Source organism: Heliangelus exortis, chromosome W, assembly GCF_036169615.1.
Source record: "Heliangelus exortis chromosome W, bHelExo1.hap1, whole genome shotgun sequence".
NCBI lineage: Eukaryota > Metazoa > Chordata > Aves > Apodiformes > Trochilidae > Heliangelus > Heliangelus exortis.
In genome coordinates, this window is record NC_092453.1 from 1681451 (window position 1) to 1706451 (window position 25001).

Below are 25001 nucleotides of genomic sequence, written 5' to 3' on the forward strand. Positions count from 1 at the left end.
GGGAGCCATTTTATACTGAGCACCATGGGAAGGAATACTTTCCATTTAGGTCATCTGACTCATCCTCTCCTCCCCATAGGCACAGCTGCTCCACCCCCCCACCCACCCCCCCTATTGTAGCTACCACATCAACAGGTTGCTGGGGGGATCCCAAAAGGTCTCAGGTCAGTATAGCCATAGGCATTTTTTTGTATCCTGCTACTCAAACCGGGACACGTGAGAACCAAGTTCTCATATACATTTCTTCTATAAAAATGTACACAAGCCCACCATCATTTAATAAACATTTTTATATTGTTCATTGCTTTTTTTTTCATTTTAAAAGTGTACTTGAAGGTTATAAATCTATATTTTTGCATAATTTGTGCAACATTATAGCTTAAAGATAAAACAGCAAATAAAAATGACAGCTCTTTATCGTGAAATGAGATGAAGATTAAGCTAAAGTAATAGTACTAGTAGCGTGCTTACTTCATCATGCAATAGATATCCTAAACATAAAAGGAAGGTCTGAAGAAAGACATGAAATTTGCTGTATAGTGATGCTTCCTATAGAAAAACTGAAGATGAAGTAATTGAACTAGGGAAATTCAGAAGAAGTGAGATTACATTAAGCAGTATACAGCATGCATTTCTTTCAGGATTTTTTTTTTTTTTTTTTTTTTGGTGTGGTACTGAATATGCTTTTAGTATCTGTATAATCTTTTAACCCCATTTCCAATTTGAAGTTTTTAAAAAATTGCACAAGTGTTTTTGGTTTTGGTGACTTTAGTTTTTTAGCCTTCTGCTAATTATGATTTTTAGCCTTGTAGGAATTAAAAATTGAGAGAAGCATTTAGGTAAGATTTATATGGAATAAGAATAAAAAGAACATAGTGCATCATCTCCACCTACACCCTCACGTCCCACTAATCATAGATTTACTATTTACTTTAGACTAAGATTAGATAATTCTGGAAACTGGTAAACATGCCTCAACTTTTTGCCAGAGGCTCAGAGATGCAAACCTCCACAGAGATTCTGAAAATGCAACCAGTACTTCTTTATACATACCTTTGTTAACAGCTTGTGTTAATACACTGGAAATTGATTCCATTTACTGTATTGTGTGTTACCAAGGAGGATGCTTGTCTCAGTTAGTCTGGTAACTCTGACATAGTGATTTAACATTTTGCTTATATGGTGTTGGGAGATAATAAAATTGTATGTATTTTTCAAAAGTGTATAAAAAGCCCCTTCCCTTTCAGCACATGTTTTCTAGCACATGGTAAAATTACTGCTTATTTTGGATAGTATCATCAGCCAGTCCTGTTATTTGCAAAAAGAAAACTAAAAGATTTCCCCACCAAACCCCAACAACAACCCAGTAAGGGTAGTTCCATCCAATTTCAGAAGAAACAGGCCTCAAAGGACCTTTGAGGAATGGCTGAGGGAGCTGGGGTTGTTTACTCTGGAGAAGAGGAGGCTCAGGGAAGACCTCATCGCTCTCTACAACTCCCTGAAAGGAGGTTGTAGCCAGGTGGGGGTCGGTCTCTTCTCCCAAGTAGCTACCAGTAAGACAAGAGGACATGGACTTAAGCTCTGTCAGGAGAGGTTTAGGTTAGATATTAGGGAAAAATTCTTTACAGAGAGGGTGATCAGGCATTAAAATGGGCTGCCCAGGGAGGTGGTGGGTTCTCTGACCCTGTAGGTTTTTAAAAAGAGACTGGATGTGGCACTCAGTGCCATGATCTAGTAACCACAGAGGTAGTGGATTAAGGGGTTGGACTTGATGATCTCAGAAGTCCTATCCAACCCAGATGATTCTCTGAAATATAACAAATTAAATTAACCAAAGATTACAACTAAGGCTACTTATTAAGACACTAGGATTTTTTTTTTAAGTGGAATTGTCAGTAGACGTGTATAACAGGCTATTTTGTATGGGGTCATAGCTATGAACTACTGTAACTTACAGGAAAATACATTTTTGCATTAAACGTAACTGCTTTAGCATTGAAAAGGTGTAAATGTTTACTGTTATTATCATGTCTGGAAAAAGTCAGTGATGCTGTGTCTATCTTTACATGTAGTTGAACACACCAAATCTATTTCCACATGAAGTATTGCGTGTAGGCCTTGCCTTTGTAGATGTGGTTATAAAAATGTAGAATAATTTAGGTTGGAAAAGACCTTTAAAATCATCATGTGCAACTGTAAGCATACCACTACCAAGTCCACCACTAAACCATATCCCTAAGCACTACATCTACAGGTCTTTTAAATACCTCCAGGGGTGGTGACTCGACTACTTCCCTGGGGAGCCTGTTCCAATGCTTCACAACCCTGTTGGTGAAGAAATATTTCCTAATATCCAGTCTAAACCTCCCCTGGTGTAACTTGAGGCCATTTCCTCTCATGCTTGCAGGTAGAGAGCATTAAGGTCTCCACTCAGACTCCTTTTCTCCAGGTTAAACAACCCCAGTTCACTCAGATGCTTTTTGGACATATCTTCCAGAAGGATCTGTTCCATTATCTTACCATGCACAGAGGTGAGGCTGACTGGTTGGTAGTTCATCTGATTAAATTATTCCTGAGAAAATGCTAATATAGCACGTGACCACTTCAAAAAGAAATCTGACCTCAAAAATACTGAAAAATAGTAATGCGTGGTTGGAAGTGGGTGTTTGTTTGATGTGCCTGCCCCATGTTTGTTCATGTCGAGAATGTTTCAAAACTTCATTGATTGAAAGTAAATTTAGATAAGTTTTGATGGTTTGCTTCATTAGGTGACGTAATTCTGGGAAGGTAATTCAAGCTCAATGTGGAGTTACAAGGTTATGGTGAAGGGGGTTATGTTTAGCTTTTTCAAGAACATTATGGGTCAAAACTACTCTTTTTTGTTTATCAAGTCTAGGAATCTTGTCACTTTGCCTGATTTCTATATGAGAAAAACTGTTATTTCTGGTTTTATGTAATATGGACAAATAGTACCTTTGAAACTCTTTTTCAAGGTTATCATTAGCACATTCATAGCCTGGTAACTTCCTTGAAGGCTGGCTGCAGTTTTGGCCCTTGTCACAGGGAATATATAATTCATTGGAAGTAAGTACTTTTTTCTCAACACTATCTAGGAAACAAAAAGTTTTCTTATATTTCTGGTCAGTTTCAAGAGTTTTTCCGGATGTTAAAAGATAGCTACTGTTATCAGCTTGTTGCACACACGTTACTTTGGTAATGCATCTTGTGCCTGTTGCTGTAGCAACCCCACTCAAATTCATTTTTACAAAATTTAATTATAGCTCCAATTAACTTTTTTAACTTGGTCTGTAGTATAAATTTACTCAGACCTATGTTACTGGGATATCGGTAATATATCGGTATCTCATCAAACATTAATGAAAAATTACCAACGAGATAAAGGCAGCTCAACGAAACATGAATTCTTTTCTAAAAGTAATGTTAAATTCAATGAAAAAACATAAAAACATGGTTTTTAAAAGTGATGTTCAGGCCTATGACCTGAAGCGAACTTTTCATAATACAGTTATACATAATACAGAATGAGTTTCCCTTATCTAATTGTAAGATAACCAGAAACAGTTGCAGAGTAAGTTGGACACCTCTAATAGCCAAGCACAATGAGGATGTGAGATTAATCAGCTAGCATGTGTAACAAATTGTGTGAGTCATACACTAGAACTCCCCTACATATACACACTTTCCTTAAAGTACGAGAACCTGGTCAGAGCTTCCTGCATACCAAGGTTCTGTTCATGGTGCTGAATAACGTCCATTTGTCTTCCATGTATAGTTGTCCTGGTGGAGAGTTGGCACTGTACAGTTGGCAGCATACAGTTGCCCTAGACCCAGGAAACTGGGATTGTTTTGCCTGGAGAAAAGGAGGCTCAATCTTTACCCTCTGGCCAATTTGTAATCACCTCCACAATGCCTGGATGATCAGAGCTCCCTATTTGACCTTGCTGTGTTATTAAGGCAATCCACTTACACCATGCTCTTTAGCCGAATTGTCTATGAGATGTTTTTTTAAATGATTCCCGTTGTCTGACTTGATATTCTCTGGGGTATTGTGCCACCACAACACTTGCCTTTCAAGCCCCAGAACAGTATTAGGGGCAGTGGCATGAGGCACAGGGTACGTTTCCAAAGACCCAGTGCTTGCTTCAACCATTGTGAGAACATAGTGCTTACCCTGGCAACTCTGAGGGAGTGTGATGTAATCTATCTGCCAGGCCTCTCCATACTTGTATTTACACCAACGTCCCGTGTACCACAAAGGTTTTAACCGTTTAGCTTGTTTGATTGCTGCACATACATCACAATCATGAATAACCTGTATAATAATGTCTAAAGTTAAGTCCACCCCTCGGTCACGGGCCCATTGGTACATTGCATCTCGCCCTTGGTGACCTGAAGTGTCATGGGCCCAGCGACCTAGAAACAGTTCACCTCTGTGCTCCCAGTCTAAATCTGTTTGAAACACTTGAGCTGCCTGGTCCACCTGATGGTTTTGCCGGTGTTCTTCACTGGCCCAACACTTAGGTACATGGGTGTCCATGTGCCGTACCTTTACCATTAGTGTCTCTAACTGGGCAGCGATATCTTGCCACAGAGTGGCAGCCCGATAGGCTTCCCCCTGCGCTGCCAGATGTCCCGTTTCCATCCCTTCAGCCACCCCGACAAGGCATTTGCTGCCATCCATGAGTCAGTGTAGAGGTAAAGCACTGGCCACTTTTCCCTTTCAGCAATGTCCAGGGCCAGCTGGATGGCTTTTACCTCTGCAAACTGGCTTGATTCACTATCCCATCTGGTGGCATTCCAAAATCTTTACCCTCTGGCCAGTTTGTAATCACCTCCACTATGCCTGGACGATCAGAGCTCCCTATTCGACCTCGCTCTGTTATCAAGGCAATCCACTTACTCCAGGTGGCATCAGTGGCATGGTGTGTAGACAAGATCCTCCCCTTGAACGTCCAGTTTAGAACTGGCAGACAGGGTACTAGGAGGATCATTGCCTCAGTACCAATCACTTCTGAACTCCTTCATAGGCAGCCAGTATTTCTCTTTCAGTTGGAGTGTAATTGGCCTCTGAACCTTTATACTGCCACCTCCAAAACTCTAGTGGTCGACCTCGAGCCTCATTGGGTGCTTTCTGCCAGAGGCTCCACATGGGACCATTATCACCGGCTGCAGTGTAGAGCACATTTTTAATCTCCTGTCCTGTTCAGAGAGGTCCCAGGGCCACTGCATGGACTATCTCTTGCTTTATCTGCTCAAAGGCCTGTTGCTGTTCAGGGCCCCATGTAAAACTGTTTTTCTTTTGGGTGATGTCATAAAGGGGTTTTAAAATCTGAGTGTACTGGGGAATGTGCATCCTCCAAAATCCCACCGTACCCAAGAAGGTCTGCATCTCTTTCTTATTAGCGGGTGAAGACATGGTTGCAGTTTTGCTGACCACATCCATAGGGATGTGCCAGCACCCATCTTGCCATCTAACTCCCAGGAACTGGATCTCTCTGGCAGTCTCTGTTGGTATGCTACTGCTGACAATGTGCTGTATTAGATGCAGTTCGTACCTGCTGTTCCTCTACCCTCATCAAGCCCACCAGAGAAGAGAAAGACCGGGCAAGGCAGACAATTGGTCAATGCCCTCAGTTTCCACAGCTGCTACACCAAAGGCCCACTTATACCCTTTTGGGTCCTTGAAATGCCCTTTCCAGAGAAAGTCTATACCAAGGATGCACGGAGCATCTGGGCCAGTCCCTTTACGGTGGGTCTCCCAGTCATTTCTGGTCAGGCTCATTTCAGCCTCCACTACAGTCAGTTCTTGAGACCCTCCTGTGACTCCAGAGATGGTAACAGAGTTTGTTCCTTTGTGATTCAATGGTATCAAGGTACACTGTGCACCAGCGTCTACCAGGGTTCTGTATCTCTGTGGATCTGCTGTGCCAGGCCACTGAATCCACACTGTCCAGTAAACTCGGTTATCCCTCTCCTCCACCTGGCTGGAGGCAGGGCCCCTCTACTGCTGAGTACAGCGCCCACACAAGGGTTTGTGTGGCAATCTGGACCCTCGCAGTTATTTCCTTGACTCCCCGCTGGGTTGTAGACCCATCTGCTGGGGCCAGCAATGGGTGGTTCTTGGGAGATTGGAGTGGCCATCTTTCTGGAAACACTACCCCCAGTGGTATTACCTTGCAGCTCCTGTACTCTTGCACACAGTGTAGCGGTGGGTTTGCCATCCCATATACTCATGTTTTCGCCAAGGTTACGTAGGGTCAACCACAGAGAACTCTGTGTCGAGTTCTGCCTACCCTGAGCTGGCCTCCTAGGGAAGTGCCTGTTTTCAATAGCTGATACATGAATCCATTCAGGAGAACGACGAGTGTTACTCTCCGTCTCCATCTTGGATAGCTTGTCATGCAGCTTCTCAAGAGAGGTTTTCAACTCCTCAGCCGTAGTTTTGAACTCCCCAGCCATTTTTTCCACAGCTGAGACATGAGCCTGTAAGGGGTTAGACACACTGTCTTCATGCTGTCTTAGCTGGCTAATAAATTCACTGGCAGTTGGTGGTGTTTCATTGTCTTCCCCAAAGACCCTTCCCCCCAAAATGTGGGCGTACATAGCAGGGGCACTCTGTGTGAGCTTTTTAAGCAGAGGCCTCCTGCATGGCACCTCGTCAGGATCCTCAGGTGTTTGCCCATCACCATAGATGACCTTCCGAACTGCCAGCTCCCTCAGATATCTGATGCCTCTTTCCACAGTGTTCCATCTAATAGGGCGACATTCGATATCCTCCTTATAAGGATATTTTTACCACAGACAAAAGGCATTTGCAAAGACGCATCCGCTCCCTTGTCCCAGACGCAGCATCCAAGCAGTGAGTGATTCACCTTCATCGCAAGCATAATCCTTTCTTAAATTCTGTATCTCTTTCAAAGACATAGATTGGTCAATTATCTCAGGTTCCGAATCACTCTCTTGTGTCGTTCCTGCCTCGGTCCGACTCTCTCGCTGATCAGGGTTTTCTGTTGTCTCTCAATCATCACCACCCCTCACCGTGCGATCCGACTTCTTTAGATGCTTTCTGCCAGTTGTGACAGGGACTACAAGGGCTGGTTCGGAGCCAGTGGGGGAGCTGTCGCTGGCAGCGGGATCGGCGGCAGGAGCGGCAGCAGTGGGAGCAGTTTTCCCACACAAATATCAAACATTGAACCACCCCTGGAACACATTCAGGCACAGCAATAACCAAAACAAGTAACACCAACCTTCACCAAGGCCTCCAAACTCTGGCGAGTCAAACTCACCACAGAAAGGAGCAGAATCATTTTGCATAGTGAACGCATTCATCAAAGATCCCCCAAATTCCCCAATCAAATTCCCAACAGAACTCATTCCCTCAGAAATCACTGTTTTAACAGCATAGAAAAGTAACATGGCTGGGAGATGGGGTACTACAAAACAACATGCATGGATGAATCAATTAAAAAAGGCAGTATATAACAAGTCTTTCACCCATGCCATTTTGAAACTCATTTTTCTTTTTTCAATATCCAACTTGCCAATATTTTCAATTGAAAGAAAAAATTAAATTTGAGCCCCAATTATTCTGTCACGGCTTAGCAGTTTGGCGGACCACAAACCTAATTGACAGAATTCCTCTCTATTCCTCCCCCCCCCCAAAGGGAAGATAAAAGGAGAATAAAGACTGGAGACTTTGAGTTGGAAACTGAAAACAATTGCATCTTGATTTACTGACACAGGGGAAAGGTAATAACATAAGGGATAAAGTAACTAAGAATATGCATATATACAAATATATGTATAACCAACCTGATAGATAGCATGTGGCGAGCTGGTGGTAACTAACAGCAGCACAGCTAGCAGGAAGTGGGATGAAAAGAGGGAGGAGCTACTGACCTTCTGCTCTTTATAGAGTATGGCAGGGAATGTGAGGGAATAGATCCCTCCCCCTTTGCATTGCACCCCTCTCAGGGTCCGAAAGCCCTTCTTCTTTAGTTCCTCCTGTTCAAATGATGACAACACATGGGGTTGTTCCTCCCTAGGTGCAGTACCCTACACTTGCCTTTGTTGAACCTCATGCAGTTTCTCTCTGCCCAACTCTCCAGCCTGCATCCTGTTCAGGAGCACAGGTGGTGTTTTCTTCAATTCCTTTACTGGAAGGGAATGCTGAAAGGAATAGGAAAGCACACCTGATCAACGGGTGGCTTAGAGGCTGGTGCCATAGGTTGAATTTTTATGGGTTTTGATAATGGAGACGTTTACATGGCACCAGACCTGCTAGCACGGGATAGTGCAGAATTATCCAGGAGAAGGAAAAGTAATTTTGGCTGGGAGTTGGCAGGGCTCATCGTCAGGGCTTTAAACTAGGTTTGAAGGGGGAAGGAGATAAAACTGTGACCACTAGAGATGAGCCTAAGAGTGGCATGGTGACGCTAGGGGCGAAACTGATAGCTCAGCTCAATAAAAGATTTTACCCCACTAGGGAAAGAGCCACTAAAAGATGCCCTGGGCCCTGAAGAGAATCATAGGCCAACAGGAAAATGTGTGTACAGATAGATATAAGCCCTGCCAGTAAGGCTGCTTACAAGGCGGCACATCTCAGATGCCACTATGCAAATGCACGAAGCATGGGGAATAAACAAGACAAGTTGCACATGTCTGCCTGCCTTCAGGGCTATGATGTTATTGGTATCACCGAGATGTGGTGGAACAGCTCCTATGACTGGAGCGTGGGGATGGCTGGGTATAAACTTTAGAAAGGACAGGAAAGACAAAAGAAGAGGGTGTGTCACCCTCTATATCAATGACCAGATGGAGTCCATGGACCTCCGCCTGGGAATGGGTGAGGAGCTGACAGAGATCCTATGGGTCAGGATTAAAGGCAAGTCAGGGGCAAGAGGTATCATAGTAGGGGTATGCTACAGGCCACCCAACCAGGCTGACCAAGTGGATAAGGCTCTCTTTATACAGATAGGAGCTGCTTCGCACTCACAAGCCATGGTCCTCATGGGGGACTTTAATCACCCCAACACCTGATGGAGGGACAACACAGCAAAGCACCAGCATTCCAGGAAGTTCCTTGAGTGCATTGATGACAACTTCCTCCTCCAAATGGTAGAGGAACCAACCAGAAAAGGAGCTTTGCTAGACCTTGTTCTCACCAACAGAGATGGGCTGGTGAGAGATGTAAAAATCTAGGCTGCAGTGCCCATGGGACTGTAGAATTCAAGATCCTTAGGGCAGAAAGGAAAGTGCGAAGTAAACTGATGGCACTTGATTTTAAAAGGTCGATATTCAAGGATCACCTCCTGCATGTCCAGGACCAATGTGTCCCAATGAAGAGAAATTATAGAATCATAGAATCAGACGGGTTGGAAAGGACCTCTGAGATCATGGAGAAAAGGAGGCTCAAGGGAGACCTTATCGCTCTCTACAACTACCTGAAAGCAGGTTGTAGCAAGATGGGTGTTGGTGTCTTTTTGCCGGGAAGAGCGCAGTGGACAACACACAGATAAATATAATCAAAGTATTGCCGTTTATTGAGAGTAGCGGTAGCCCTTTTATACACAGTCAGGCTGATAACATAATATAAGCATATTGCTGATTGGTAAAACACATTCTTCATATGCCACAGAGCACTATCCAACTGGTTAAATACAACTCTTTATGTGTTGTCTATGCCATGCTTTCTCATCCTGTTATTCTTCTTTTCTGCTGCCAACTCCCTTATCTTTTGCACGCAGCTGATCTTTTAGTAACCTTGCAGCTGGTTAACCTTAGCTCACTCTGGCTAATGCTAAATAGTCAGGATTGCTCACATGTCCATTCTCTTCCAAAAACTCTCCAGCAATTCCCCCTTCTTGTTTTGGAGCAATCCAGACTTGCTTCATCACGCGAGATAAGATGCTAGTGATACATCGTTATAAACAACATACTAATAATACAAAAGCAATAATAACTAATATAATTGATAAGCCTTGTCTAATTAAATCCTTAAGCTATCCCCCTATCCCTAAGCGGTTTAACCATTCATCTAACCCAGTCTGTGCAACAGTTAATTTTTTCATGTTATCTTAATCAATTGTATTTGGTTGTGAATCGACTCCGAATGATCAGACAAGTTCATGTGACACATCCCATCAAAGTCTTCACAAACATGACCTAAAAGCTAACAATAAAAAGTCAATGGCAGCACGATTTTGTAAAACTGCATGTCTGACACTATCAACATCTTTTAGCATCTGTGTTAAAATATCAGAAGTTAAGTTCATCTGCTTAGCAGTGCAACAGGCTAGTTTGTGTATATCGCCAAGGGCTTTTCCTGCTGCTACGTGTGGGACAAATGAAGCAGCAAGAACCCTTTCTGCTGTACCCCAAATTTCAAATTTTTCATTACATTCTGGGCCCAATTGTTGTATTGAGCATTTTGATCGAAAGTGTTGTTTACTTATTAGTGCTCTCATGAGGTCATGAGGGTATATGCTCTTCCCCCCCCCCCCCCTTTTGTTTTCTTTTTTTCTTTTCTCTGCTGTGGTGTCTGCAGCAGGGCTCACTTTCTGAGCAGCAGCAGTGTCTGTGGGGGTAGAGACAGCAGCTGCAGCTGTAGCAGAAACACTGGCGATGCTGGCCAGCCTTATCTGAGTTGTGCCCTTGCGTGAGGGGGGGGTGAGAAGCGGTTGCGGAGGCAGGAGTGGGGGTGCTCCCTGTACCAGGGGCAGCTCTCACTCTCCGAACAGCAACTCTTGGTCTCCGAAAAGGCATACTCATTCTCATGACTGTGGTTTTTGTCTTACTCCTCACCAATATATGAGAAAAATTAACAACACCCACCAGAAGATTCAAAAATGAAATGCTATTGTTACTAAAATCTGGTGGAATCAGCCCAAAATAAGATGAAGTAGTACAATCTCCCAAACCAAAACTGCAAGTGTAATTACCAAGTTTTTTATCTCTGTATGAAACACCAGTGCACCATGCACCACAATATACATCAGTATTGAGGACCATATTGCAATGATGGTTCTTAAGCAGCTTTACCTGCTTCTAGCATTCGCTCAGAAGCTTCTAACAATTGAGCTGCTGTAGCACCTTTTGGGACTAGTCCTAACACACGTTTAGTTTTCTCATTAGCATTGTCATATGCTGACATATCAAAAAATTTTGTTTTCATCTCTTCTGACAAATCGGGATGTGATGTTATCACTGAATATAAGTGATCCACAAATTCTGAATATGGCTCTGCTCCCCCCTGTTTAATATTTGTAAAAGAGGGGATTGCTTGTGCAGGATCATGCACAGTTTGCAAAGCTTTATACGCCATGTCTTGTGAAAGTTGTAACACTTCAGTTTGAAACCGTGCCTGCAAATCTGCGCATACAAAAGGACCAGTGCCCAGTAACATTTGTGCTTGCACTCCGTATAATGCATCGGTGTTCTGTCTAGGAATCGCAGCTGCATTTTTACACAGCATTTGCCATTTATGATGAAATTGCAGTTGTTGAGAAGGAGTTAACAGAGTATTAATGAGCATTTCTGTGTCATATGGCGTCAACAATTGAGCAGTAAAAAGATGTTGCAAAAGAGATTAAATGACAATTTCAAACCGTACTACGTAATGGCAGCTTTGGCTTCTTTTATCATTTTCCAGTCTAATGCAACCCATTGACCTCCTCCTCCTGGTCCCATAATCACTGGAAAAGCCATCGGACCCATATTGGGAACCATTTCTCCTTCAACTATAGCATTTTGAATAATTCCCTTCCACCTAGTTACTGGATCCACACTCCCACCGTCCCCTCCCCATGTTGGATCTGGAAGAGGTGGAGCAGTGGATGTTAAAGGGTTAAGGGAAGTAGGAGCAGGAATAGGGAATGGATCAGGAGGTAAAAATGGATTAGTGCCCCTGGGTTGTTCGGGATGTTCCCCGGAGCAAAAACTAGGGGGTTTTTCAGGGGTATACTCATCCTTGGTTTCCAGTTCTTTCCGTTTTTTCAGTAGTTCCCTTAGTTTCTTGCCTCTGAGTCCCAGTTCTTCCTTTGGTTGTTGCTCTATAGCAGGCATTGCCAGTGTTGACAGGGGAAGCGGAGGATAGATTGATGTCATCGGTGGTTGAGAAGATAAATCAGGCAGTGGAGGTGGAGAGGAAGGCAGCGGCGGCAGAGCGGCCGGGAGCCGCGGCAGACGGGCGGGAGGAGGGGGGTCTGCATTCTGAGATTCCTCTCCCGCGTTCTCTGGCTTATCTCCCTCTGGGTCCTCTGACGATTCTGGTGGCGGCGGTGTTTTTGGTCACTTTTGGTTTTGCATCTCGGTCCCATTTTTACTCTTCGGCAGAACCACAGGGTCAAATGGCACAGTTGGCTGAGCTTGAATCAGTATAGCCCCCGCAGGTGCTGGTGGGGGTACTTTAGGTGTCTCAAATAACTGTTTAGAGGTCGAGTCCATATTTTGAGCATTTGTCGATAACTGTTTAGAGGTCAAGTCCATGTTCTGAGCATTCGTCGGTACTGGTAGATCAGGCGTTGAGGCAGCGAAGGCTGAGGCTGCTGCTGCCCTCTCACTTTTCATTTCTTTTAATGTGTCTCAGCCTCCATAATGTGGCTAATTTTCCAGCCTCCTTAGACCCTTTGCTAATTTCATCCCATAGGGACTTCCCAATTTCATCCCACATTTCCATAAGAATAAGGGGTGGAAGGCTAGCAGCTAGGGATGGATTGTGACTTTTGGAATAAGGTGCAGTGAGAAGCAAGTGTAGGAGGATTTGACCTGCACAGTTGCAGCTTGAAAAGGTGTTCGATGTTTTGGTATTTTATTTAAAGTTGTTGTGTGTGCCAGAGTCAATACCAATGTGATTCACTGTCACAAAGCTGGGGGTCCTCTGGTGCCAGGATGGAATATGTGGGTTGAATCACAGAATCACAGAATCATCCAGGTTGGAAAGGACCTCTGAGATCATCAAGTCCAACCCTTAATCTACTACTGCTGTGGTTACCAGACCATGGCACTGAGTGCCACATCCAGTCTCTTCTTGAAAACCTCCAGGGATGGAGAATCCACCACCTCCCTGGGCAGCCCATTTTAATGCCTGATCACCCTCTCTGTAAAGAATTTCTTCCTAATATCCAACCTAATCCTCCCCTGGCAAAACTTAAGACCATGCCCTCTTGCCTTACTGATAGCTGCCTGGGAGAAGAGACCAACCCCCACCTGGCTACAACCTCCTTTTAGGGAGTTGTAGAGAGCGATGAGGTCTTCCCTGATCCTCCTCTTCTCCAGAGTAAACAACCCCAGCTCCCTCAGCCATTCCTCATAGGACTTGTGCTGGAGTCCCTTCACAGCCTCGTTGCCCTTCTCTGGACCTGCTCCAGCACCTCAATATCCTTCCTGAACTGAGGGGCCCAGAACTGGACACACTACTCAAGGTGTGGCCTCACCAGCACTGACTACAGGGGAAGAATCCCTTCCCTGGGCCTGTTGGCCACACTGTTCCTGATACAGGCCAGGATGCCATTGGCCTTCTTGGCCACCTGGGCACACTGCTGGCTCATGTTCAGCTTCCTGTCAATTGAGACTCCCAGGTCCCTTTCTGCCTGGCTGCTCTCCAGCCACTCTGTGCCCAGCCTGGAGCTCCCCATGGGGTTGTTGTGGCCAAAGTGCAGGACCCGGCACTTGGCCTTGTTGAACCTCGTCCCATTGGAATCAGCCCAACTCTCCAGTCTGTCCAGATCCCTCTGCAGAGCCGTCCTGCCTTCCAGCTGATCGACACTCCCCCCCAACTTAGTGTCATCTGCGAATTTGCTGATGGTGGACTCAATCCCCTCATCTAAATCATCAATGAAGATATTAAACAGAACTGGGCCCAGCACTGATCCCTGGGGGACACCACTAGTGACTGGCTGCCAATTGGATGCAATTGAAACCAGCTAGAGTCTGTTTCTCTCCTCAAAATTCTTTTTTTAGTTGTTTGGTTCTTATACTATATAAGTAAATAAGTATATAAGTATATAATACTATATTGGTCTGAGCCAGGTATACACTCCTCCCATGCTGGTTTGGTTAACTAAGAGACACACATTTATGCTCTCTTAATGAATTCAAGGAGAAAGATTTACACCACCAGTTGATCCACTCCACTCATTGATCCAACCATTTTGATATGAAGAAGCCTTGAATATAATTCTTTGCAACAATAAAACCTTATAGACGACGATAAACCAAAACTATGGTAAACCCTTTATCAAAGCGTTATCAAAGGTACAGCCTCACCTTGAGTACTATGTGCAGTTCTGGGCCTCACAATTTAAGAACAATGTTAAGGTCCTTGAATACATCCCGAGGAGGGCAACAAAGCTGGTGAAAGGGCTGGAAAGCATGCACTCCGAGGAGCAGCTAAGGGCTCTGGACTTTTCTAGTTTGGAGAGTAGGAAGGGAAGGGATAACCTCATTGCTCTCTACAGCTTCCTGAGGAGGGGGAGAGGGAGGTGTTGGTCTCCTCTCCCTGGTATCCATTGACAGGATGCATAGGAATGGCTTGAAGGTGCACCAGGTGAGGTTCAGACTTGACATTAGGAAACATTTCTTTACTGAGAGGGTGGTCAAACACTGGAAGAGGCTTCCTAGAAAGGTGGTTGATGCCCAAAGCCTGTCAGTGTTTAAGAGGCATTTGGACAATGGCCTTAAAAATGTGCTTTAACTTTTGGTCACCCCTGAATTGGCCATGCAGTTGGATTAGATGATCTTTGTAAGTCCCTTCCAACTGGAAATATTCTATTCTCTTCTGTTAAAAATAAATGAAATTCTAAATGGTCTGTGTTATTGTAACAGCTATAATAACGATATTTGAAAATTGTGTGTTCTGGTAGTGTGTGTTTAAATAATAATGGCCTTCCAGTTGTCTTTTTTTTTAAAAATGTAAATCCCTACATCCTTTGATCTGTTAAGTGAAGATCTAGGGAAGGAAATAGAACTCTATGAGGTTGTGTAAGGATTCTGTATAGCCTCTAGAAGGTGCTACTGGTGAAATGAGCAAGAAACTTTCTTTTTACTATGTGTGTAAGAAGGAGCAGAACTAAATGAGGATGAAGAAAAGATGTAATTTAAAAGGATAAATTAGTGCTTCTGGAACTTAATGACATCAGTGTTTTGTGCTAGGACAGAAAAATCCCCATCTGCTCTCTAAACAGTTTCCAGTAACACAAATGAGATATGACTATTTAATACTGTCACTTGAAATTATTATCTTTCAAAAAAAGTTAAATGTGCACTACTGCATATCTTAGTAGTATGTCCCCTATGCTTATGAGGCAGGAATACAGTAACCAGGTTCACATATTGGAGACTACAGCTGAATCTTCCCAAAGGAATGCAACAATCAATTGTATGAATGGGTCGCCTACAAATTTATTCTCTTAAAGCTCTCCTGCTTTCATGAGTACCACTATAGCATATAACGATCCACTTTGTACCCCTCTCTTTTTTCCAAAATAAAGTCACAAACCAAATCCATCAAAATTTTCGGTGGGTTGGGAGAGTAAAAGAGACTAATTAGTGTTTCAATGTCTCTTTAGATTTCCTGTTGTGACAGTTCTGGATTTGTTATGGATTGCCTACCCCCCACCACAGCAAATTGATAATCAGCTTATCTATTATGCTTTTTATTTAAAAGATCTAAGGGCAGATGAAGTGCTCAGATTTCAATCCCTTTTTCCTATTGGCAGAACCTAGTCAGGGTTCTGAGAAATAATTTTCAGAGTAGTAACTTCTGAATATGAAATTTTTTCCAAGATACATGTTTCAGTACATCTTTCTGAATATGTGTAATATTCTCACATTCAACATGAACTATCAGCCTAATATTTCATTAATAAAAACATAATTTTAATTAATTAATAATGAGGAAAATTTGATACTATTTTTGGCTTCCCCCCAGAGTTAACAAATTAATTATTTGTGGTTTTGCTGTAAAGTATAACTCAAATTGCTTTGTTTCTGTCATTGTTCATAAACACTTCCATTATTGTATAACAAATTATTCAGAGTATCTAGAGTAGTCTATTATTTCTTGAGTGGATTTATTTTAAGAAGTACAACTTGAATAATAACTATGAAGAAAATAATACATTTAGAGCTTAATGATATCACAGAATCAGAGAATCACAAAATCACAGAATTTTCACAGTGGGAAAAGACCTCTAAGATCACCACGTCCAACTGTCAACACACTGCCCCCCCCCCCCCCCCCCCCCCAATAAAATAAAACAATCTTTATCAATATCTGTATCACCATGCCCACTAGAGCATGTCCTGAAGTGCCTCATCTACACGGTGTTTAAATACCTCCAGGGATGGTGACTCAAACCACTTCCCTGGGCAGTCCATTCTAACACATAACTACTCTGTCAGTAAAGAAATTCTTCCTAATATCTAGTCTAAACCTCCCCTGGTACAACTTCAGGCCATTTCTTCTAGTCTTATCATTGTTCACTTGAGAGCAGAGGCCAGCACCCACCTCCATACAACCTCCTTTCAGGTAGTTGTAGAGAGCAATAAGGTCTCCTCTCAGCCTCCTCTTCTCCAAACTAAACATTCCCAATTCCCTCAGCCTCTCCTCTTAGGACTTGTTTTCCAGACCCTTCACCAGCTTGGTTGCCCTTCTCTGAACTTGTTCCAGCAACTTTCTTGTTCCAGTCTTTCTTGTAGTGAGGGGCCCAGAACTGAACTCTGTAGTGAAATGAGGCAACCAGGTGCCACTAATTGCCAGGTAGTGGGCATGAGCTTGTGTTAAGCCCACCTGTGCCTGATTAGGGCGGGCCCCTACTGCGCATGAGCAGGACTGGGGGGCCAATAAAAGGTGAGGCTTGAAGCACAGGCTCAGCTCACTCTTGAGCAAGCCAGCAGAGAGGTTAGCTGTTTTTGTGGCAATAGCACTGATGCAGGCTACTCAACCCTGAGGGCAATAGACTCGCAGCACTATTCGTGAGTTTCTGCTGGAACACCTGGTTGGACCTTAGAGCATCGTACCCTAAGAGAGGTTCATCTTGCAACAGAACTCAGTACTCGAGATGCGTTCTCGCCAGTGCTGAGTACAGGGGCAAGATCACTTCCCTTCTACTAGCCACGCTTTTCCTGATAGAAGCCAGGATGCTGTTTGCCTTCTTGGCCACCTGGGCACACTGCTGGCTCATATTCAGCTGACTGTTGACCAGCACCCCCAGGTCCTTTTCTTCCTGGCAGCTTTCCAGCCATTCTTCCCCAAGCCTGTAGCATTGCATGGGGCTGTTGTGACCAAAGTACTTGGTCTTGTTGAACCTCGTATTACTGGCCTTAGCCCATTGATCCAGACTGTCCAGGTCCCTTTGCAGAGCATTCCTACCTTCAAACAGATCAGCACTCCCACCCAATTTGGTGTCATCTGCATACTTGCTGAAGAAGCACTCAATCCCCTCATCTAGATGACTGATAAAGATATTGAAAAAGACGAGCCCCAAACCTGAGCCCTGGGGAACACCACTGGTGACAAGCCACCAACTGGATTTAATTCCATTGGCTGCAACTCTCTGGGCCTGTCCAAGCATCCAGTTTTTTACCCAGCAGAGCATAGACATGTCTATGCAGGTCACCTGGTCATAGAATGAGACCAGGTTGGTCAAGCAGGACCTGCCTTTCCTGAACCCGTGCTGGCTGGGCCTGATCCCCTGGCTGTCCCGTACTTGCCATGTGAGCGCACTCAATAGGAACCTCTCCATAATTTTTCCAGGCACCAAAGTCAGACTGATAGACCTGCAGTTCCCCGGATCCTCCTGGGACCTCCCCTGTTAACCAAGACTGTTGATAAATGATGGAGAGGCTTGGTGAGCTCCTCTGCCAGCTCCCTCAATACTCTCAGGTGGATCCCATCTGGCCCCACAGACTTGTGAGTGTCCAGGTGCCATAGCAGGTCATTAACTGCTTCCTCCTGGATTTTGGGGGGGTTTGTGCAGCTCTCCTTCATTATCTTCCAGCTCAGGGGACTGAATACCCTTGGGGTGGCTGGTCTGACTAATGAAGACGTAGGCAATGAAAGCATTAAGTATTTCAGCCTCATCCTTGGCTGCAAGGTTTCTCCCCACATCCAATAAAGGATGGAGATTCTCCCTGGCTCTCTTTTTATAGTTAATGAATTTTTTAAAACTGTTTTTGTTGTCCCTTATGACAGTGGCTAGATTGAGCTCCAGATGGGCTTTTGCCTTCCTAATTTTTTCTCTGCATGACCTAATTAGGTCCCTGTACCCATCCCAAGATGCCTGCCCCTTCTTCTGAAGGAGGTAACTCTCCTTTTTTTCAGCCAGGCCGCTCATATTCCCTGCCATTTTGTCTTATGGCACCTGGGGACAGACAACGTGCTCCTTCTTGAACAATGTCCAGCCTTCCTGGACCCCTTTGTCCTTCAGGACTCTCTCCCAAGGCACTCTCTCGACCAGTCTCCTAAACAGGCTGAAGTCTGCCCTCTGGATGTCCATGGTGAAGGTTTTGCTAACCCCGCTCTTTACTTCACTACATATCAAGAACTTCACCATTTCATGGTTGCTAAGCACAAGATGGACTCCGACCACTACATCTCCCGCCAGTCCTTCCCTATTTGTGGACAGTAGATCCAGCAAGGCACCTCCTCTGGTAAGCTCACTTACCAGCTGTGTCAGGAAGCTGTCTTACATAAACTCGAGGAACTTCCTAGCCTTTCTCTTCTCTGCTGTGTTATACTTCCAGCAGATGTCTGGTAGGTTGAAGTTCCCCACTAGAACAAGGTTTAGCTAACCCGCCTCCTTACTTCACTAAGGATTGAGAACTTTACCGTTTCATGGTCGCTAAGCATAAGACAGCCCCTGACCACTGCATCTCCCATCAGTCTTTCTGTGTTTGTGAATAGCAGATCTAGCGAGGCACCTCCACCGGTAGGCTCACTTACCAGCTGCTTCAGCAAGTTATCTTCCATACACTCAAGGAACTTCCTAGCCTTTCTCCTCTCTGCTACGTTATACTTCCAGCAGACGTCTGATAGGTTGAAGTCCCCCAACAGAATATCATTTGATAAATTGCACAGAATACATTTCTAACCTCCCCTGGAATAAATCAGGGCAGCCTTAGGTTATTTTACCAGTAGCTAACTCTGAACAATTAGGTCATTCTTATACTTGGAAGAAATCAAATGCAGAAAAACTTAACTTCCATTCTTTTTCCCAGACATGGAGGAGAGGGCAAGCTGCCTGGTGCACTGAATTCATGGAATGTGCAACTCTTGGACCCAAACAGGCTATCACGCATTGGTATATTATGCCTCTTTTTTTTGAAGCATCTCTTATGAAAGTTAATTAAAACCTCCAGTGCATTGCTACTTTATATTTGAAAACCACCATTAAGCAATAGCTTAGAATTTTGTGTTGTAGTTAACAAGACCTTAAAAGCAATTTTATTGTAGTGTCAGATTATTTGCTAACTGTCTGGGACATATTGCATGTACTGCAGACTTACTGACTTGATCAGAAGTTTCATTCTGGATGCAGGAATTTCAGGCGGAGAGTTTAGTGCTGGGCCGGCAATTAACTGAATGACAGATGCTCTCTAATAATCCCCCTCTCCTCCCTGATAAAGAAAGGAGATAGAATAAGGGAGAGAAAGTTATGAGTTGGAAACTAAACTACACAGCTTTAACAAAACAGTAATGATAAAAAGGAAAAATTATTAAATATATACAAATATACAGAAAACCGATACCACGTTACTCCCCCCTTTCCCCCAATAATGCTCACGTCACCACTGAGGCTGCAGGGAAGCCCTGGAAAAGTCCACGCTGGACTCCTGGAGTCGGCAGCAGTTGGGAGCTGGAGGCAGGAACACACAGATTCAGGCTGGTATGCATCAGGACCATAGGCAGACGAATGGATGGAATCCTCCCAGGATGCTGAAGCAAACAGGAACAGGCGTAGAAGGGTTGAAGGGAAGGGTGAAGGCAAGGGCAAAGAGTGAAGGGACTTGATCCTCATGATCCCTCAAATTTATATTGAGTATGACACTTGTGGGATTAAATACTCCATTTGGTCAGTTTTGGTCACCTGTCTTGTCTGCTCCTCCCCAAAGGAGGGTTGTAGTTTTCACCTCTTTACTCCCCTTCTCTTTCTGGAGCATAAGATATTCCTCAGAACCGAGCAATGGCTTTGGTGCTGCATACTGTTCTCTAGTCATAACTGTAAACATTGAGCATTATCGGTCCTAGAAGTAGACACTGAGAAACTTGCTGTTAATTTCAGCAAGTACAGCTATTTAGAAGAGACTTAGTTGAAAGCAAAATTACAAGACAGAAAATTAATTCTATCCTGGCCCAAACCAGGACAACATTGCAGAGTAATTATCAAGAAATATGTTATAGTTTCAGCTAAAATTATATTCTTCTGTTTCTTACACATTTTATCATATTATTTGTCTTTAAATTAACCAGAAGCGAATAATTGAAAATTTTAAATTGTTGGTGATTCAACAGATGAAAGCCAGACAAATTTCTATTAAAATCATAATAATCATGCTGTCCTTTTGTATATTTTTACTTGAACCTATGAAAATGACCAGGAAAGGAGAATGGAGCACTCTTATATATTTTCTTCCCTCTGTTATGTCAATATTACTCCTTTTTCTGTTGCACTTCTTCCTTTCCCACATCCCATTTCTTTTCTCAAGTCTTCCTTACTTTTTTCCTCAGCGGGATTAATTATTATTATTACCATCTTGCATTCCTGTTGTTTCTCCCCATCTATAGTTACCTTAACGACTTGGACCGCATAGCAGATTCGGCCTATCTGCCAACTCAGCAAGATGTACTTAGAGTTCGAGTCCCAACAACAGGGATCATTGAATATCCATTTGACTTACAAAGCGTCATTTTCAGGTAGAAAAAAAGTTTAACACCCGTTTGCTTTGTTTCTTTTGTTTTCTTTTACATTAGTAATACCATATATAGGATATTGGTTAAAAGTGAAAATTGTCCAATGTTTCTGAAATTTGAGCTTCTTCATGTTAATTTAAATTTTTTTTCATCTATGATGGAACACTGGAGCTCCATGCCCAGTCAGATAGTTCTTATATCCTAGGAGTAAATGAAACATGGTGAGATGATTCACATGACTGGAGAATCATGATAGAAGGCTATAGGCAGGGGAGAAGAGGCAGAGGAATCTCACTTCACGTTAAGGAAAACCTTGAATGTATAGAAGCCAACTGTGGTTATTGTGGTAGCCCTATTGAATGCTTTGGGTCAAAATCAGAGGGGTTTTCTCCAAGGGTGTCCTTACAGTGGGCATCTGTTACCGACCCCCAAACCAAGACGATGTGACTAATGAAGCGATACTCGGGTTGATCAGGCAAGCTTCGTGTCAACAAAACCTGGTCCTTATGGGAGACTTCAATTACCCAGACATTTTCTGGAAGAACAACACTGTACCTCAGCTGACATCAGTCAAGTTCCTGGAAATCTGTAGAAGACTGCTTCCTCACACAAATGTTGGATGTGCGAACCAGGAATGGGGGCACAGATGGACTTACTACTCACTAACCAAGAAAAACTGTTCTGGGATATCTTGGTTATTGACAGACTGCTGCAGTGAACACAATATTGTGGAGTTTGGAATACTGCTGAGCACAATGAAGGTTATTTCAAGAACAAAGGTTTTAGATTTTAGAAGAGCAACCTTCAGCTCGCTTAGGGTTCAGTTGGAAGGGATCCCATGGGAAGCTAGTGAGTGCTAGGAGCTTTTCAAGAACACTCTCCTAGTTAAGCAAAACCAGTTCATCCCCTCTAAAGGCAAGGAGTAGGAGGAGCAAGTGACCCCCATGGCTTAACTGCAGTCTTCTGGGTCTGCTCAAAACCAAAAGGGAAATTTACCAGAGGTTGAAAATTGCAAGGCTGTTACCCAGGGCAATGCAGAGAAGCAGTTAGGAAAGCAAAAGCTCAGCTTGAGCTATATTTGGCTAGAAATGTCAAAAACTTCAAGAAAGGGTTCTTTAGATATATTAACAACAAGCAGAAACAGAAGAATAATATTGGCTTGCTATTAAATAGGAGAGTTGAACTAGTCACCAACAATACTGAAAAGGCAGAGGTTTTCAACACCTTCTTTACTTCTGTCTTTATCAGTGCTGTTAGGTCCTAGGCCACAGGAACAAAAGTTCAAGTTGATGCAGACACTGACCCCCAGTCAGTGAAGGAAGAGTTGGTGTGTCAACTATTAGAGGAGCTTGACCCGTACAAATTGATGGGTCCAGATGACATCCAATCTAGGGTGTTGGGAGGAACTGGCTGATGTTGTTGTGAAGCTGCTCTCCACAGTCTTTGAGAAGTTGTAGAGATCAGGAGATGTCAGTGAAGACTGGAGGAAGGCTAATGTCACCCTCATCTTTAAGAAGGGTTCCAAGGAGGACCCAGGCAATTATAGACCCATTAGCCTCACTTCAGTCCCTATGAAAGTCATGGAGTGAATCATCCTGGGGACTATCACAAGTCAGTTGAAACACGTGATTGGGAAAAGTCAACATGGATTTATCAGGGTCAAATCATGCCTAACAAACCTAATTGCCTTCTATGACAAAGTAAACTGCTCGGATGATGCAGGATGAGTGGTGGACATCTACCTGGACTTTTCCAAGGATTTTTATACAATACTCTGCAGCCTCCTCCTAGAGAAACTGACTCAGCATGGCCTTGACGAGTGGTCTGTGCAATGGGTGGGGAACTGGCTGACAGACCATACCAAGAGGGTGATAGTAAATAGTTCCTCCTCCAACTGTCAACTGGACACAAGTGGAGTACCCCAGGAATCCATATTGGGCCCAATGCTGTTTAACATCTTCATAAGTGACCTGGATGTTGGGATTAAGAGCACACTGACGAAGTTTGCTGATGACACCAAGATGAGTGGAGAGGTTGACACCCCAGAAGGGAGAGCCACCCTCCAGGATGACCTAGACAGACTGGAGAAGTGGGCTAAAAGGAACTTCATGAAGTTCAACGTAGAGAAGTGCAAGGTCTTGCACCTGGGAACACTTGGCTAGAGAGCACCCCTGTGGAAAGGGACCTGGGGGTCTTGGTGGATAAAAGGCTCAACATGAGCGAATGGTGTGCTGCAGTGGCAAAGAAAGCTAACAGGATGCTGGGCTACATCAAAAAGGGTATCACCAGCAGAGGCAAAGAAGTCATCATCCTGCTCTATTCAACACTTGTCAGACCACACCTGGAGTATTGCATTCAGTTTTGGTCCCCACTGTACAAAAAAGATGTGGACAGGCTGAAGAGGGTACAGAGAAGAGCCACGAGGGTAATCAGAGGACTAGAGCACCTGCCATATGAAGAGAGGCTGAGGAAACCTGGTCTATTCAGCCTTGAGAAGAGAAGGCTGAGGGGATACCTTATTACAATGTTCCAGTACTTAAAGGGCAGCTACAAAGAAGATGGAGACTCCCTGTTTACAAGGAGTCACATGGATAAGACAGGGGGCAATGGGCACAAGTTAATCCTGGTGAGTTTCCAATTGAACACAAGAGGAAAATTTTTCACTCTGAGGACAGTCAGATATTGGAATGGTCTCCCAGGGGAAGTGGTGGATTCCCCCACTTTGGAAAGTTTTAAGTCTCAGCTCAACAGGGTGCTGAGACATCTCACATAAACAATAATATTAGAAGGGTTGGACCAGATGATCCTTGAGGTCCCTTCCAACCTGACATTCTATGATTCTGTGATTACCAGCTGTTGTTAAAGACGTCAAGAGGATGTGAGACAAACGGACTTGTCTTTGTCTGAAGGTATTTAATATTGATATAAAAGCAGAAAGTAATTTTTCAATAAAATGTATATCAGTTTTGTTATGAAGAATAGCGTATGAAATGTAAAGGTACCACTTCTGTACTTGATTTTTAGAGAGAAGGGATTTTTTAAGTTTAATATCACTCCTACAAATAATTTTCCCCACAGCTCATTTTGAGTCCAAATACCATTGCTTAAAGAATAACTGTGCAATTATAATTTCAAGTTAGACACCCACGTGTCTAGTTGCATTGAGACCCATAATGAATTGGGAGTACACTCTGACAGCAAATTTCAGACTAAAAAGCAAATATGATAATCTGTTTAGTAACAACACATTGCATTAGTCTTCAATACAAATTGTAAAATTTTTAAGAAAAAAACCCCAAATTGTGTTTCCAATGAAATTCTTGAATTGAGTGTTCCATATGTGATTGTATATTTATCTGCTAAGATATTGGTGGATTTTGATGTGGTCATTCTTAATTTTGCAGAATGGTGGATGTAGGAGGCCAACGATCAGAAAGAAGAAAATGGATACATTGCTTTGAAAATGTCACATCTATCATGTTCCTAGTAGCTCTCAGTGAATATGATCAAGTGCTTGTGGAGTCAGACAATGAGGTAAGCAAGCATCAGCGTAAAATCAGCAGTTTTTAAGAAAAAATAATTTCACTAAAATTAATTTTAAATTAATTTTAAATTTAAAATTTGATTAAAGCACAAGTTTGTAGAGAGCTTCAGTAGAAATGTGTGCTTTTTTACATAATTATTTATATATTACATTTGTTGGACCAATAAATTATAATCATAGATTGAATACTCCATGCTAAACAGCAAAACTTAAAGTTTTTAGTTAAGACATTTTCAAAGCAGTTTGGCTTGTCCCATCCTGGTTGTTTTCCAGAAGTCTACTAGCAGTTGTATGCAAGTACATGTAATGAAATGGGAAGTTCTACAGGGATTAAGAGAGTAATCTTTAAATAATATGACACAAACTGATCTCCTCCGTGGAGTTTCAGTGGAACCTATTTTGTGTTAATAGTAGAATAGACAACTGTAGAGAAATGTTCTTATTGTAGCTATTTGCATAGTTAGCATTGCATAGCAGAGCCATAAAAATAGACAGTGGGAAGTAAAATTCATAGGTTTTTTGCTA

General features: G+C 43.2%; 1 protein-coding gene across 1 annotated transcript in view; it reads left to right on the plus strand.

Annotated features, from left to right (window-relative positions):
• The window catches only part of LOC139789224 (guanine nucleotide-binding protein G(q) subunit alpha-like), a 138909-nt gene that overhangs the window by 85016 nt on the left and 28892 nt on the right, over positions 1–25001 (plus strand). The window contains exons 4-5 of the mRNA XM_071729729.1: positions 20807–20935; positions 24337–24466. Coding sequence (XP_071585830.1) covers positions 20807–20935; positions 24337–24466 — 259 coding nt within the window. The remainder of the gene's footprint in view (positions 1–20806; positions 20936–24336; positions 24467–25001) is intronic.